This window comes from Macrobrachium nipponense, chromosome 10 (genome assembly GCF_015104395.2).
Source record: "Macrobrachium nipponense isolate FS-2020 chromosome 10, ASM1510439v2, whole genome shotgun sequence".
In the NCBI taxonomy this organism is placed as follows: domain Eukaryota; kingdom Metazoa; phylum Arthropoda; class Malacostraca; order Decapoda; family Palaemonidae; genus Macrobrachium; species Macrobrachium nipponense.
In genome coordinates this window covers 104,703,267-104,716,694 of record NC_087204.1, presented here as the reverse complement: position 1 = coordinate 104,716,694, position 13,428 = coordinate 104,703,267, and the positions used below count along the sequence as shown (strand labels likewise).

The following is a 13,428-nucleotide window of genomic DNA, read 5'->3' as shown; positions in this document are numbered from 1 at the left end:
GGTCGAAACCTCTCAGGAGGACCGAAGGAGTATTAAATACGGTGTCCGAAGACACGTAGAAAACGCCGCTGTCGCAGTAGAGGAGGTGGAAGTAGCCTGATCGACCGGCCAGAACTGAGAGAGCCTTCTTGTCCGGAGACGAGAGACTCTGGTTCAAGACAGAATCGGCAAGCTCCGATCGCGGCAGACCCACCGTCGGTTTGGGTTCCCTCTCGGGCCCCAAAACGACTCGAGCAGAGACGTGGGCCCTGCCCTGCTGGTGGGAGCGGCAATCCTTCCCCGAGGTCGTTTGCGCTGACGAATCAGCGCCATAACCCTCGACAAAGTTCTCTGGATCTCGGAAGTCATAGATTTCTTGCAGAGTAGGACCGTCAAGCCCCTCGAACAAGAGCATTCCGAGAACCTCCCCCTTAAGGAGGAGGAACTGCGATAGACCCCTCTCGGATTCCTCCTGCCACTTGCGCGTACGTCCTGGTCGGTCCAAAGATCGTACCTGGTACTTACGGCGTCGTGACGGGATCGTGCGGGGTATGCCCCTCACGATCACCCCGCTTTGCCTCGCTCTTCCTGGTGCAAACCGAGGAAGTTGCAGGCACGGGAGAGGAAGACATGACGCACCTCTTTCGCTCGCTGGCAGAACCAGCGGGCTTGGAGGGCTGCAGGCGATCGCCACTTTGCAGGCCTAGTCGAGCCGTTTCCCAGGGAAACGGCTGGACCGAGAACAGCGGCCCCGATCTCGTGTGCAGAGGAGCTGCTGCTGGTCCCCCTATCCGCCCGGTCCCTGTGGGAGCGGCGGTCAGGTGACCTGCTAGGCTCGCTGTCGCGGTGAGACCGGATGAGCGTCCTCTCGGCGCGTCGAGCCGCCGGTACCAGCTGCTCGGCTGGCACCGACGGCCGCGGGGACCCCTTCCTCGCCTCAGCGCGTGGCCGGTTGGAGACCGTCACGTCAGCTCGAGCAGCCGGCTGGTCGCTGCGAGAGTCGTCTGCACGACTCTCGCCAGTCTTCTGCTCCGCGCTTCGGTCTTGACGGCGAGCGAGCTCGGGCGTCAAGACTTTGGCTGGACGGTCTCCCGCGGGAGACCGTCCACTCGGTACTTCTCGCGAACGAGAGGCCGAGGCGAATCCTGGTTTAGCGGCAGAACCGCTAGAACCAGGCGAGGAAGTGCCAGCCGAAGCTGATACTCTCTGGTCCCCGTCTTCTTCTCCTTGGTAGAAGAAGAGACGGGCCCTGTTCCCGAGGGAGCAGGAGGACCAGCAGAAGAGCTCCCCGAATCGCCGGAGCGAGACGGGCCCTTAGAAGGTCCCGAAGGAGCCTTCTTAGGGGGGAAAACCCGGGTTACCAGCTGGTCGCTGCAAGAGCGGCCGCTGGCATGGCGAGTCACCTGAGCGGCTCTCACCAGCCTTCTGCTCCGTGCCGCGTCTTGGCGCCGAAACTTGACTGCACGGTCTCCCGAGGGAGAACGTCCACTCGGGATCTCTCGCGAACGAGAGACCGAGCCGGAACCTGGCGTAGCGGCATCGCCGCTAGCACAGGCGAGGAAGTACCAGAGCTAACCGATACTCCTCTGGCAGTCTCTATCTCTTCCTTACGGAAGGGGAGACGGGCCCCGCTCCCGAAGGAGCAGAAGGACCCCCCGTCCCACCGGGGGTGGGACGGGCCCTTAGAAGTTCCCGAAGGAGACTTCTTAGGGGGGAAGGCAGCCTTCTTCTTCTTCGGCTTATGGGGCCTTTAGAAGTCGAAGGGGAAGAGGCGGCAGCAGCAGACGATGAAGAACGAGATGACACTCCTTCTTCTCCTCTCCGTCAGCTCACGCAGGACAGTCGTCAGGTCTCCATCCAGGCGGAGCGGGGCTATTGCCGAAGCAACACGGCAGACTGCACCTGTCCGGAAGGACCTGGGACTGGGGAAGACACACCGTGGGCAGGACCAGCATGGACACGCTCAGGAACCAGGAGCGACAGGAACAGCAACCAGCTCAGGAGCGGCAGGAACAGCGGCAGCGGTAGACCCAGAAGGGACAGCCAAGCCAACAGCGGGAATCACATCAGCGGCAGGTACGGCAGGCCCAGCGATCGCCTCGTAGAATCATCGGCAGCCAGCGGGAACCTGGGTACTGGCGGCCGGTCCAGGGGCGAGCTGCTGGAACAGCGGAAGTCTGGGGCAGGCAACACGAAGAAAACAGGCGGCGGCGGCAACCCCCCCTCGGTACGGCGGCGGCCCTAGTAGCAGCAGACGGCGTCACCGACACAGCATGGGGAGTGAAGACCAGGCGGGGGGGAGCAGCATAAGCGGCCGTGGAGGTAGTAGTGGAGAGGAAATCGCTGCATCTACGGCGATAGCTCCATGTTGGTTCATAATTAAGTAATGAAAATGAAAACAGTGTACTTACAGTTTCATTTTCAAGTCAAACAAACCATTAGTAGAAAACAATATAAACAAAGATAGGACGATTGAAGCGGGCAGAGAGCGATGACGAACACGTCCTTCACACCCGCGGCCTAAAGCAAAAGTGATTTGTTTACCTCCCAGCCGCTGCGACTGTCGGACAAGCAGTTAACTACCGTTCTCCCCTTGTTCGAAGCTTACGACCGTTCCAGCTGCCGCTAGCTACTTCCTATTGTTAAAGGACCGATGGTTTGTATTACGTATCGGAACAAATGATGATTCAACACTTGTTGTAACAAAAAGGGACTAGCCGTCATGCCGAACACCACGACTCTGAAAGCGAAGGTCAGCACTCGACCTGCTACCTCTCGCCACAGGAATCTTGTATATTTGGCATCACGGGGATCTAACAGTACTCTATGAAATGCTTTGCTTATGTCTGCAAGCATGGCTATCTATTCATTCGAAACTTTAGAAGCAAATTATAGGCCATTATGGGTCAGAAAAAGACTTATCCCATCGATCCTTTCTACTCCAATAATAAAATAATTAAAATAGTCTGCACCCACAAGAATGTGCACGTTTCTTAACTTATCTCTCTTACTGTCAGGATCTGCTAACGTGACTCCTTTCCCCACTAGGTGTTGTCTTACTCTTACATAACCTGCGTTATGAATTGGGACGTCTACGTTCTCGTAAACAACTAGTTTCATTCGAACAATTCTATTACCCATTTCTACCCGGCAACTCACTACGTCATACTGGCCAATCATTTCTGCTGAACCAAAGGGAGCAATGTTTAATGCCACTCTTCCTACCACCGGCAGGCCTAACTGCTTAGCAGTTTTAGCAGAGATAAAACTTCGTTGACTCCGTGTCCAAAAACAAGCGAACTCGTTTACTCCCTTGCTTATGACTGATCTCGGCCATGGCCGTTGGCAAAATTGTACAGGGAAGATCTACACTAGACGTTTGGGCTACTTTAGCGCTCTTACACGGTTGTGATTCTACTTTCGCTTTGGGCGGACGGGGGTTTCTATCGTGCTGCCTGGTCGTCGCATTTACTACTGGGCGGGAGGTTGTAGCTTGACTGTTACTTACTATACTGGGATTACTTCGGGACGAAGTGGAGGGAACTGAATGTGCTTTTCTAAAGCTGCTATTATCACAAATGGAAGTATTATGATTATTTCCACAACTTTTACAGGAATTGGGGTTAGTGCATCTATCACTACGGTGACCTGACTGAAGGCAATTAAAACACAGGCCCTTCCTAAGTAGAATGCGGCGGTCTGGCAGCCTCGTCACTTACTCTGGCGGCATCGTGAAGGCGGGTTGCCGTTCATTGCAAAAGGGACAAGAATTATTACTGCATAGGTTTCGTTTTGGGTCCTAACGCTGACATCGTTATTCTTATCAGATTCTAATTTTTCGCCTCGCTGTAATGCGTCATCTTCCAACGTGTGAATTATGAAGTCTATAGCTTCAAAAAATTCTTCTAAATTATAGTCACATTTTCTGAGGTGTTCGACCACCTTTCGATAGAGCTTACCTTCTGACAACTTCTGATTGATAAGGCTCATGACCATGCCATGGCCTATATCATTAGTACTGAGCCTCTTTATTTGCTCAATGATCACTGTTAACTCAAACCTGAACTTCTTCAGCTCTACGGGGTTCAACGAGGGTACAAAAATGTTGGCAAGTTTTCGATGCAAGATCACGAGCGTTTGGTGTACATTACCATATTGCTTATCTAAGAGATCTAACGCTACCTGGTAATTCGCGGCAGTTACACTTAGGGATTTAACAATCCTAAGCAGATCCCTGCCCAGAGTCCCTAATAAGTAAGTAAATTTGGACACGTCGTCCAAATCTGCCCTTCGATCCCACGTGGATCGTGAACAATTCTCTGTAAGAAGCATATTCTGCACTTCCCCTTCAAAGGTGGGGAGAGCAGCGGTTTCAATTTGGGGTTGGGGAGGGAAACATTCCCTGTCTGTATGACTTTCAGTTTATCGATTCGATTCAACAAAAGGGTAGAAGCTCTCACAGCTTCTGCTAAGGTTTGCCTGATTCTGGCATCTAAGTTAGATTCTAACTTAACGACTTGACGTTTGTACAGCTCTCGAAGCTGACTTTTTTCTTGTCTCAACTGTGTGACCAAATTTTGGTACACGCTTTCAGAATAAGTTTCTACTAACGCACGCTGCGATTCGGCAAGTAAGTCCGCGGCAAGACTCAGCGAAGCCTCAAAGTGAACAATCATAGCCACTGCCATTTTGTATTATTTACTCTACTTCAAAGGGGGGGTTTTGCAAACTAGGAAATGAAGATTTTTCTTACGTTATAAAGACGGGGTGCAAAGAATAGTGACTTGTGGGGCTAATTGCACATTGGAACAAGCTGAGCCTAGTTATTTTGTCTGTCTCTCTCTCTCTCTCCTGGTTAATCTCATTAAACGATTGAGGAATGCGTTACCGATTGTAGCAGTATTTGGAGATTCTCGCATTAAAGTTCTTTACCTTCTTGACATTTTCAACAGAATTTACAGTAAAACGATTATCAGGGAGATACTCTCTGATCTCTGCGTCGCAGATAGCAATTATGTCACAAATTTACCTCAAGCGTTCAATAAGAGTACGTAAATTATCCCAAACGGTTTTGGGGTGATCGTTTGCTAGGTCGTTTCCTCCTATCTACCCTATAGACCAAACTTTATTGAAATTTCCCTTCAAGATCTAGAGCGCACTTGTCATCCGGTTCGAAGGACCAAATGTCGGGAATTTTCTCGATTTGTATTATATGATTCGTGCCCGGATGTTGTGGGCAGATGACAAGGCCTTGAGGAGGCGCGCACTCTACAACTCTTGGGGCGAGATACAATAAAATTTGGTCAACATAATTTTATTACGAAAAAATAAACATTTAAATACAATAACAATACACCGAAACTAACGTTCCTAGCAGAATTCCACAGTTCACGCAGTTTCGTACTGCTTTCACGCAGTTAATACAAATAAACTGAAAACTTTCTGGCTTTCTTATGGGGTAGCACAAAGGGTCTTTGAAGTCACGTGTCGGCAAAACACTAAGTCCATAACTGGACGAAAAATCTGCACAATTAGAGACCCATAGACTCAATATCACAAACAAATAACATCTTTGCACCGACAGCTTTCTTTTGCTGCATAAATCGAATCCCTCATCGCAGGGATGGCACATATATACGTGGATAAAGTTAACTTACTGTTAAGACGGAATTCGACTAGCAAATGCATGGCGACAGCTGGGAGTCTGATAATTGAGAGAGACAAATTTCTAAAGTACTTACACGAATCAGATTCTGGGCAGGATTGACGCGTCACTTCGCCCTTCTTCAAAGGAAACTTAAGGCGCTGTCACACTAGCGAAATTTCCGCTGACTTGAATTTGACGTCGACTTTTCATGTTTTGACGACGACTTTCTGATGTCGTCGTCACGAATTTTGAAACGGTACCGATCGAATTCAACCCATCGCTACCGTCGACTTTATTGTTTGTTTATATCTCAGAGAGCGCGCATTTCAAGTCATCAGATGCAGGATGAAGTTCTTGGTACAGTGGACAAGACTGCCAGAACAGTTTTTGGTCGAAGATATGGGGGAGAGACGATGCTTATGGGACCATAAGCATGATAGTTTTATGAAAAAGGGTCTTAAATGAAAAAAATTACCTAGAGATCACCATGCGACTCAGGGAAAACTTTCCTGAACTTGCTGATCTTTAAACCGATAAGCATGCTATATCGTGAATATCAGATTGTTATATATATAACCTAGGTCTGCTCTCATTTTTTGTTTGCAAATAATATAAACAAAAATCTTTAAAATTTTGGCAGTGTTTCTCTAGCTCAATTTGTAATACAGTCTGACTGTGGATGTGTAAACAAGATTACGAATAGCCTATCTAGGCTAGGCCTAGCTTATATTTTAAAATAAAACTTTTCATGTCTTTTTAACCAAGACCGAACCCAAAGGCTTTTTTCTTTTTTAATTCTATGCAGCATCATTAAAAACATGCAAGCACGACCCACTGCTTGCTTTGTGTTACAAAGCATAGTTGTTTTATCATTCCGGGAAGACACAACTCAGATGGTTTGTTTACGTTTTGACGGCGACAACCACGGTATGAAGAAGAACGCGTGTGACAACTGACAACCACAGTACGGAATGACGTCGACTTCTTTGGAAAGTCGACGACAAACTCAGAAAAAGTCGACAGAAATTTCGCTAGTGTGACAGCGCCTTTACGCTTTCCCGCGTGAACTACAGAATCCTTGAAGTTCAAGCGGGAACCATCGATTATTTCGACATTACGTATATTACTAAATCTATTTTATTCTTGAATGTGAAATATGACTGTTACGTTATTATTTAAGATCAAGGAATTGACTTAAAGTTCTGGCTGAAGGCCGTAATCTGCAAATTCTTGAATGACTATGGAGTCCTTGGCTCCAAATCTATACATAGATAATTTATCTCTTACTAGTGATCAGCGAATTATATTTATTAATGAAAATTCATAAAGTCTTCTTTTCTATAAGACGCGCTCCTTCCCCGCCATGCATTTAGGAATTGCGTCATAAACTGTCTGTTCAATGAATCGCCCGCGAGATCCCTCAGTCTTGCCCCAATTTAACGCAACACTTGTCAAGTTAAATGGCGGGGATTTCGAATGATCAGTTCGAAATTCACGACAGAGCCTATGGTCCATTGTCTGGTAGAGCTGAAGGTGAGAGTTTTTCCAGATCATTTTGGTTAGCTTTTCTGGCTAAAGCCAAACTTTGGAAATAGTTCCATGCTTCCATTTTTCCCGACTCCTGTGTGCTTCATTACCTAGAGTGGTTTTTATCACTTCATTGAGAGTTACGTAGACTGCATATATTACGTACTTTTTACATTTCCTACTTTGATGTCTTTCCATTGGGTTTGAGCTAGATAATGGCCTCAAGTAGCGTATCTCATCAGTCTGTGCATTTGAAGAAAAGGATGAAATTAGAAATAAAGACTAAAATTAGAAATGTTGGTAGTTTAGGTTAATCTGCGGAATGTGTCAACTATGAAAGTAAATGAGAGGTAGTACTAGTATAGTATAGTATAGTATGAATACAGTGGAGACCCTGAGGCATTTGGTGCCCAGTAAAAATGTTTGACTTATTGTTCACCCGTGGTTGCTAAATGATTAATTAAAATACTCTTTTCTGTACTTATAAACTAAATCTTAATAGGATATGTATTCATCTTTTAAAGCATGTTGGATTAGAACGGTTTTTGACCCAGAAGATGAGTTGGAGCCTGGTTAATAAATTTCCCCATCACAACTTTATTTGGGAAGGAATAGATGGCAGTAGTGTTTTAGCTCATTTTCCTCCAGGAGATTCATACCATATGAATCTAACGTAAGTTTAAGTATTGTATTGTTTTTGTGAGTGCAATTGGTACTGTATGTGATTGGTGAGTCCAGTTATTTTGGTATCTATTTCCCATAAGTTGCAGGGGATACTAAAAGTAAATGTATTGGTTTTGCTTATAGTACGTATATATCGGGCACCTAGTTTTAATGTTGCAAGTATGTAATTAATGTATTTCTTAGAAGTTTGAATAAGTTACATACTGATATTGAGATTGTATATATGTACCAGTGTGATGTTTGCAAATTCACTTTTAATGCAAATGTTAACTGGATGTTCTGCAGGGTAGAAGAAGCCTTATGGACTGAGAAGAACTTGCAGGACAAGGGCAGAACAGGAATTTCTGCTTTCCTTTTTGGTTTTGGTGATGGAGGTGGAGGCCCAACACAGGACATGATGGAAAGACGCAGAAGATTAGCCGATACTGATGGCTGCCCGAAGTAAATATGAGATTCTTTCATGGAAAGCTACACCCATCATTTATTCTTGATTGGTTAAATATATAGCCACAAGTCAGAGAGAAAAATATGTTTTCTACAGCCATCCATAGCTCATACATATACTGTCCATTTTTGCATAGAGATTATATTGCCCTAGTTTCATTTTACTTTGCTTTTCTCCTTTTGTATAATGCTGGCTTTTTAGTACCAATAGGCTTATTGATAATTGCCCCCTTATTGGGTCAGTTAATTATTCATATGACACCCACTAAAATCTTGGTATCGGTTTATATTCAATACAGTGGTGCGTTATCTTCTTATTGAAAGATAAGAACAGTTCTGATCATTTTTACTGTTAGTTTATGCCATGTATTAGGGATAACGTAGTAGCTTTCTAATGCCGCGGTTGTTGTCAACCAGGATGGAAATGATGACCCCTGACCAGATGTTTGAGCGGTTAGAATCAGAGAAGCACAACTTTTGTCGATGGGTTGGCGAGCTATTCCTTGAACTTCACAATGGGACTTACACAACCCAGGCTGCCATGAAGAGACTGTGTCGGAAAGTAGAATTTGCCCTGAGAGATGCAGAATTTTATTTGTCGATGGCCGTTGGTTTGTTAGGAATATCAGTTACTTCACCACTCCTTCAACAGTAAGTATTTGATGGTACATTTGTTAACATGTGTTTCCCAAATATTCAGTTATGTATTGGTATTAACTTGATGTTACAGCATCTTATGGAAAAATATGTAATCATAATATGGCATTCAAACAATAATTTGTTTCATATGGTTACCTTTCCAGATCGCTGGCAGACCTGGAAATAAGCTGGAAGAAAGTGCTTCTCAACCAGTTCCATGATGTGATTCCAGGCTCTTCAATTGAAATTGTATATCCTCAAGCTGAGGAATTATACAATGAGGCCCTGTTAACAGCTACCTCTGTTAGAGATGAGGCCATTAAGGCAATATTTGGTAAGAAAAAAAAAAAAGCTAGTTTTTTTCTTATTTTTTCATTGTGGTTATACGAATATTAAAGAAGTAAGAAAAATTTGAATCAGTATGTAAGTGTTTTTGTATCATTTATTGGGTATGTTTGCATTTTCCTTTTGATAAGCCGTTACTTGGTTACCTGTATGATAAAGTGGATGTTACTTACCTTACTTTACACATTTAGCACCATTTAATGTAGAACATTATTATCAACCTTGAGGAGATGGCAAACCACAAGTGCATTAACAATATATTGTGTGGAGTACCCCTTAGTTTAACATTTGTTTTACTTTAGGAGATACCGTGACAACGTCACACGTGGTGGTTAATAGTTTACAGTGGTCAAGGGATGAAGTGTTGAAGCTCCCAGTTGGAACCGTGAAACCAGGGGCTGTCACACAAAAGATACAAGATGGTGCTGAAGAGTATGTCCTTGTCTCTGCTCCATCTATGGGATATTCCTTGGTTGAAGCAGGAACACCTCCCTTCCCTGTCACTGTCAGTAAGTATACATGAGACAACAAATTTCTTCTTTCATTCTACTCCATCAAGGAAGCTAGAATGCATCAAGTCCAGGGAAAAGTTTGGAATTCAGGTGTGGTTGCTAGAGTAAACTGATTTACTCTGGAACAGTCGTGTGGCTTGATTCAAACATGTCAGGTAAAAGGCAATTTTAAATTAAAATAATTTAATTTTAAAATAGAGAAATATTGTACTACTACAAATAATTGTACATGATTGAAGTCTGTGCTTTAATGGTTGCAGAAAGTAACAAGTAAGTGCTGCTTCTATGTTTTGCTTTATCTTGAGATTACATATCACTGTTATTGAGAACAAATGAATAATGATGATAGAGATTTGAAAGAAATGATGATATACTCAGACTTAAATGAATTATGTTGTCTGGTATGAATTTAGTTTTTAAGTTTTCACATTTATTTGTCGTTGCAGATGAAGTGGATAATGTATTTGTATTGGACAATGGTATCGTGCAAGCTGAAATTACCTCCACTGGACAGCTTATCAGTCTAAAAGTGGCTGCAGATGACCGTGATGTTTTCCGTCACACGGATGGTACCCAGTTATTTGGGAACCAGGTAACAATCTTTGATGATGAGCCTTTGTACTGGGATGCATGGGACGTCATGGACTACCACCTTGAAACTCCAGAAGTTGTGAATGCTAAAGATGTAAGTTTATTTACACTGCCTATCTTTGCCACGTAAATTTTATACATTATTTACTGGACACTTTTCAGAAGCCCATTGGTCTCTTATGGATACACTCCATATAATGTCAGCACTATGCATTAGTCATTAATTAACAGCAGATATTATTTTACCAAAGCCTCTGTTCAAGAAAATTATGTTTTCTGGGGTATAGTATCTAATTAACCAGCATAAGCAAATAAAGTTTGTAAATTGAGGATAGACAACAAATTACTGAACTTTATTTTCAAAACATTCATATGGCTTTTCAGCAGGAAGGTGCTTTTGTGTATATTTATAAAAATTTATTGTACTGAACAAGATAAAAAAGAAATTGTTACTTTCTTTACAGAGCACATACTCCATTACACCAGTAACCATTGTTGAAAGTGGGCCACTCTTGGTAAAGCTCCGATGGGGAGTCGAATTAAGCAAGTCTTCTTCCTTTACCCAAGAAATAGAACTTGCTGCTGCTTCTCACTACCTCTCCTTCAGCACATCAGTCTCCTGGCATGAGGACCACAAAATCCTCAAAACTGTGTTTGATACAGGTATTCAGACTAACAAGGCAAATTTTGATATTCAGTTTGGTCATCTGCAAAGGCCAACTCATATGAATACCTCTTGGGATACTGCCAGATATGAAGTTTGTGGCCACAAGTAAGTATTGTGCATACAGTCACCCAATGTAAAGCTGCTTAAAATACAACCATAATTCATGTCTTCTATTAAAATACTTGTGTGTGGACAGAATTTGTCACCTAAACAAGTTGATAGTGTAGCTGGGAAAATCTGCAAATTGGTTTATACTAGGAAAACAGAGGATACCAGCAAAATGCTTTTGGTTTTCATAAATGTATTACAGGCTTGATAAAAAGTAATTGGCTAAAATAACATTAATTGTTTGGGTTGTATGACTATTTCGACATTTCAGCTGGGATCATGTAGTAACAATGTTTTTCTTGATTAGGTGGGCTGATATATCTGAACCAGACTGGGGTTTTGCCATTCTGAATGAAAGCAAATATGGCTGGATGGCCCGTGGTCATCAACTCTCTCTCTCTCTCTTACGATCTCCGAAAGCACCTGATTACACAGCAGACATGAAAGATCATTCCTTCAAGTATGCTGTTATGCCTCACAAGGGTAAGTTTTCTGTTCTTGATTTGGGGGACCATTAATTCCTTATTCTTTCATTTCTGTAATAATGTTCATGTATTAGTCATCATGTTCTGTAATCTGTAAATAGAGGCACAAGTTTTGCAGGGTTTAATGTAAGTACATATTGTATTTCCAATTAGAAGTGTGTAAAGGCACCAATACCTTTAACAATGAATAAATAATGAGCACCTATACTCTTGTTTTTTTTTTCATCTGCCTGTGGTGTTTCCGTATGGTAACACTGCGTCCCGGGCTTTAGATAGTTACATTCAACAATAATATTAATATCCTATTTCGAATATTAACGGTGTACTTCGCATACAGTTAAAGTATTAGAACACTTTTCAGTTGCAAATGTACACCCAGATATCCTTTTATTTCCCTAAAACTTACACATACCGTAACTATTTAAAGCCCGCGACGCAGTGTTACAATACAAAAACACCACAGGCTGATGAACAGATGAAAAAAAAACAGAGTATAATGCCATCTTCCAGTTTGTTCAAACATCATAAAGTGGGATTAATCCCACCACTTCCTAAAAGCATGTTTTGAATATGTTCGACTTAAAACTAGTACTACTGTATTCCTTCTAGTTTAATTTCAGTGCGCTGTTTTATACTTCTGTATTTTTGTCGTTTTATCTTTTACCTCCATGTACCAATTCAAGGGGATAAGTTATACAGTGTTTACTTTGTTAGATATGACCATCTTTCTGATAATGTGAAATTTCAAATAAATTTATTTTTCTGATGCTTCATTATAATTTTTCTAATGCATGACGCTCCTCATAAGAGTGATGACAAGTTCTAGCAAATGTATTAATGGTATTAAAAGTATAAATGTACATTTTTGGGGTACAAGAAGTGAGGCTTTTATTTCATTGGAAATGTTGCATTTTCTTGTTGGGTGTTTCTTTTCTTTAATAAAGCCTTCAGCTGAAGACCCCAACAGGCTATTAACCCAAGAACTTTCCATGAATCACCGTGAAGGTAATGTCAGCTTTTCACTTTATAGGAATGAGATGTAAAACAAGCTCTCTCCTCTCCTGTTATGCATGTCTGCCTAACCTTACATTAGGTCTATTTCTTGATTTATCTCATCTTTCCATGTTTACCTGAGATTACTTTCTGCCACAGCACAGCAAGGGGAGGGCAAGTGTTTATCTGTGACTGTCTAGTGAAGTCTCAAGTTTTAATTTGCCTGACCTGGAAATAAGTGTTGCAAAAGATTCAAGGATGGTGTTCCCAGGCCCATTACCCCTTCTTTGTAACAAAGGTCATAAAGGATGTGCCAGTCTTCCTTTCACCAAGAGATTTTTCCATGTTGCCTATGGAAATGGACATTTGCAGAGGGGCTTGCCCTCCTGAATAAGCAAGCATTGGTTGTATGGGGGAACCAGCACTCTTCCTAATTATTAGGGGCTAGAACTTAAGATTTTTTTTTTGTGGTATGTATTACTATTGGAGCTTTTTCGAGAAGCCCTCTGGAATTGTTGGTGACGTCCCTAAATTTTTTTATGGCGAGATTTTGTTTGTTTGTTTGTATGGTGTTTTTACGTTGCATGGAAACGGTGGTTATTCAGCAACGGGACCAACGGCTTTACGTGACTTCCGAACCACGTCTTTGAGTTCATTTGCCGATTAATGTATTTGCTAGAATTACGCTTGTGGATCAAAGGTCTTACTCTTATTACTTTCAGGTACCCTACAGGAAGCACAAGTAGTGCGACGGGCGTACGAGTTCAACAATCCTCTCTTGAAATTTGATTTGCCATTGGATGTGTG

General features: G+C 42.9%; 1 protein-coding gene across 1 annotated transcript in view; it reads left to right on the top strand.

The window, feature by feature from the left end:
• LOC135223864 (alpha-mannosidase 2C1-like) overlaps positions 1-13,428 on the top strand; it is a 35,760-nt gene that overhangs the window by 20,630 nt on the left and 1,702 nt on the right. Inside the window, exons 7-15 of the mRNA XM_064262762.1 lie at positions 7,678-7,826; positions 8,123-8,278; positions 8,699-8,932; positions 9,085-9,254; positions 9,568-9,774; positions 10,224-10,462; positions 10,833-11,140; positions 11,451-11,626; positions 13,344-13,425. Coding sequence (XP_064118832.1) covers positions 7,678-7,826; positions 8,123-8,278; positions 8,699-8,932; positions 9,085-9,254; positions 9,568-9,774; positions 10,224-10,462; positions 10,833-11,140; positions 11,451-11,626; positions 13,344-13,425 — 1,721 coding nt within the window. The remainder of the gene's footprint in view (positions 1-7,677; positions 7,827-8,122; positions 8,279-8,698; positions 8,933-9,084; positions 9,255-9,567; positions 9,775-10,223; positions 10,463-10,832; positions 11,141-11,450; positions 11,627-13,343; positions 13,426-13,428) is intronic.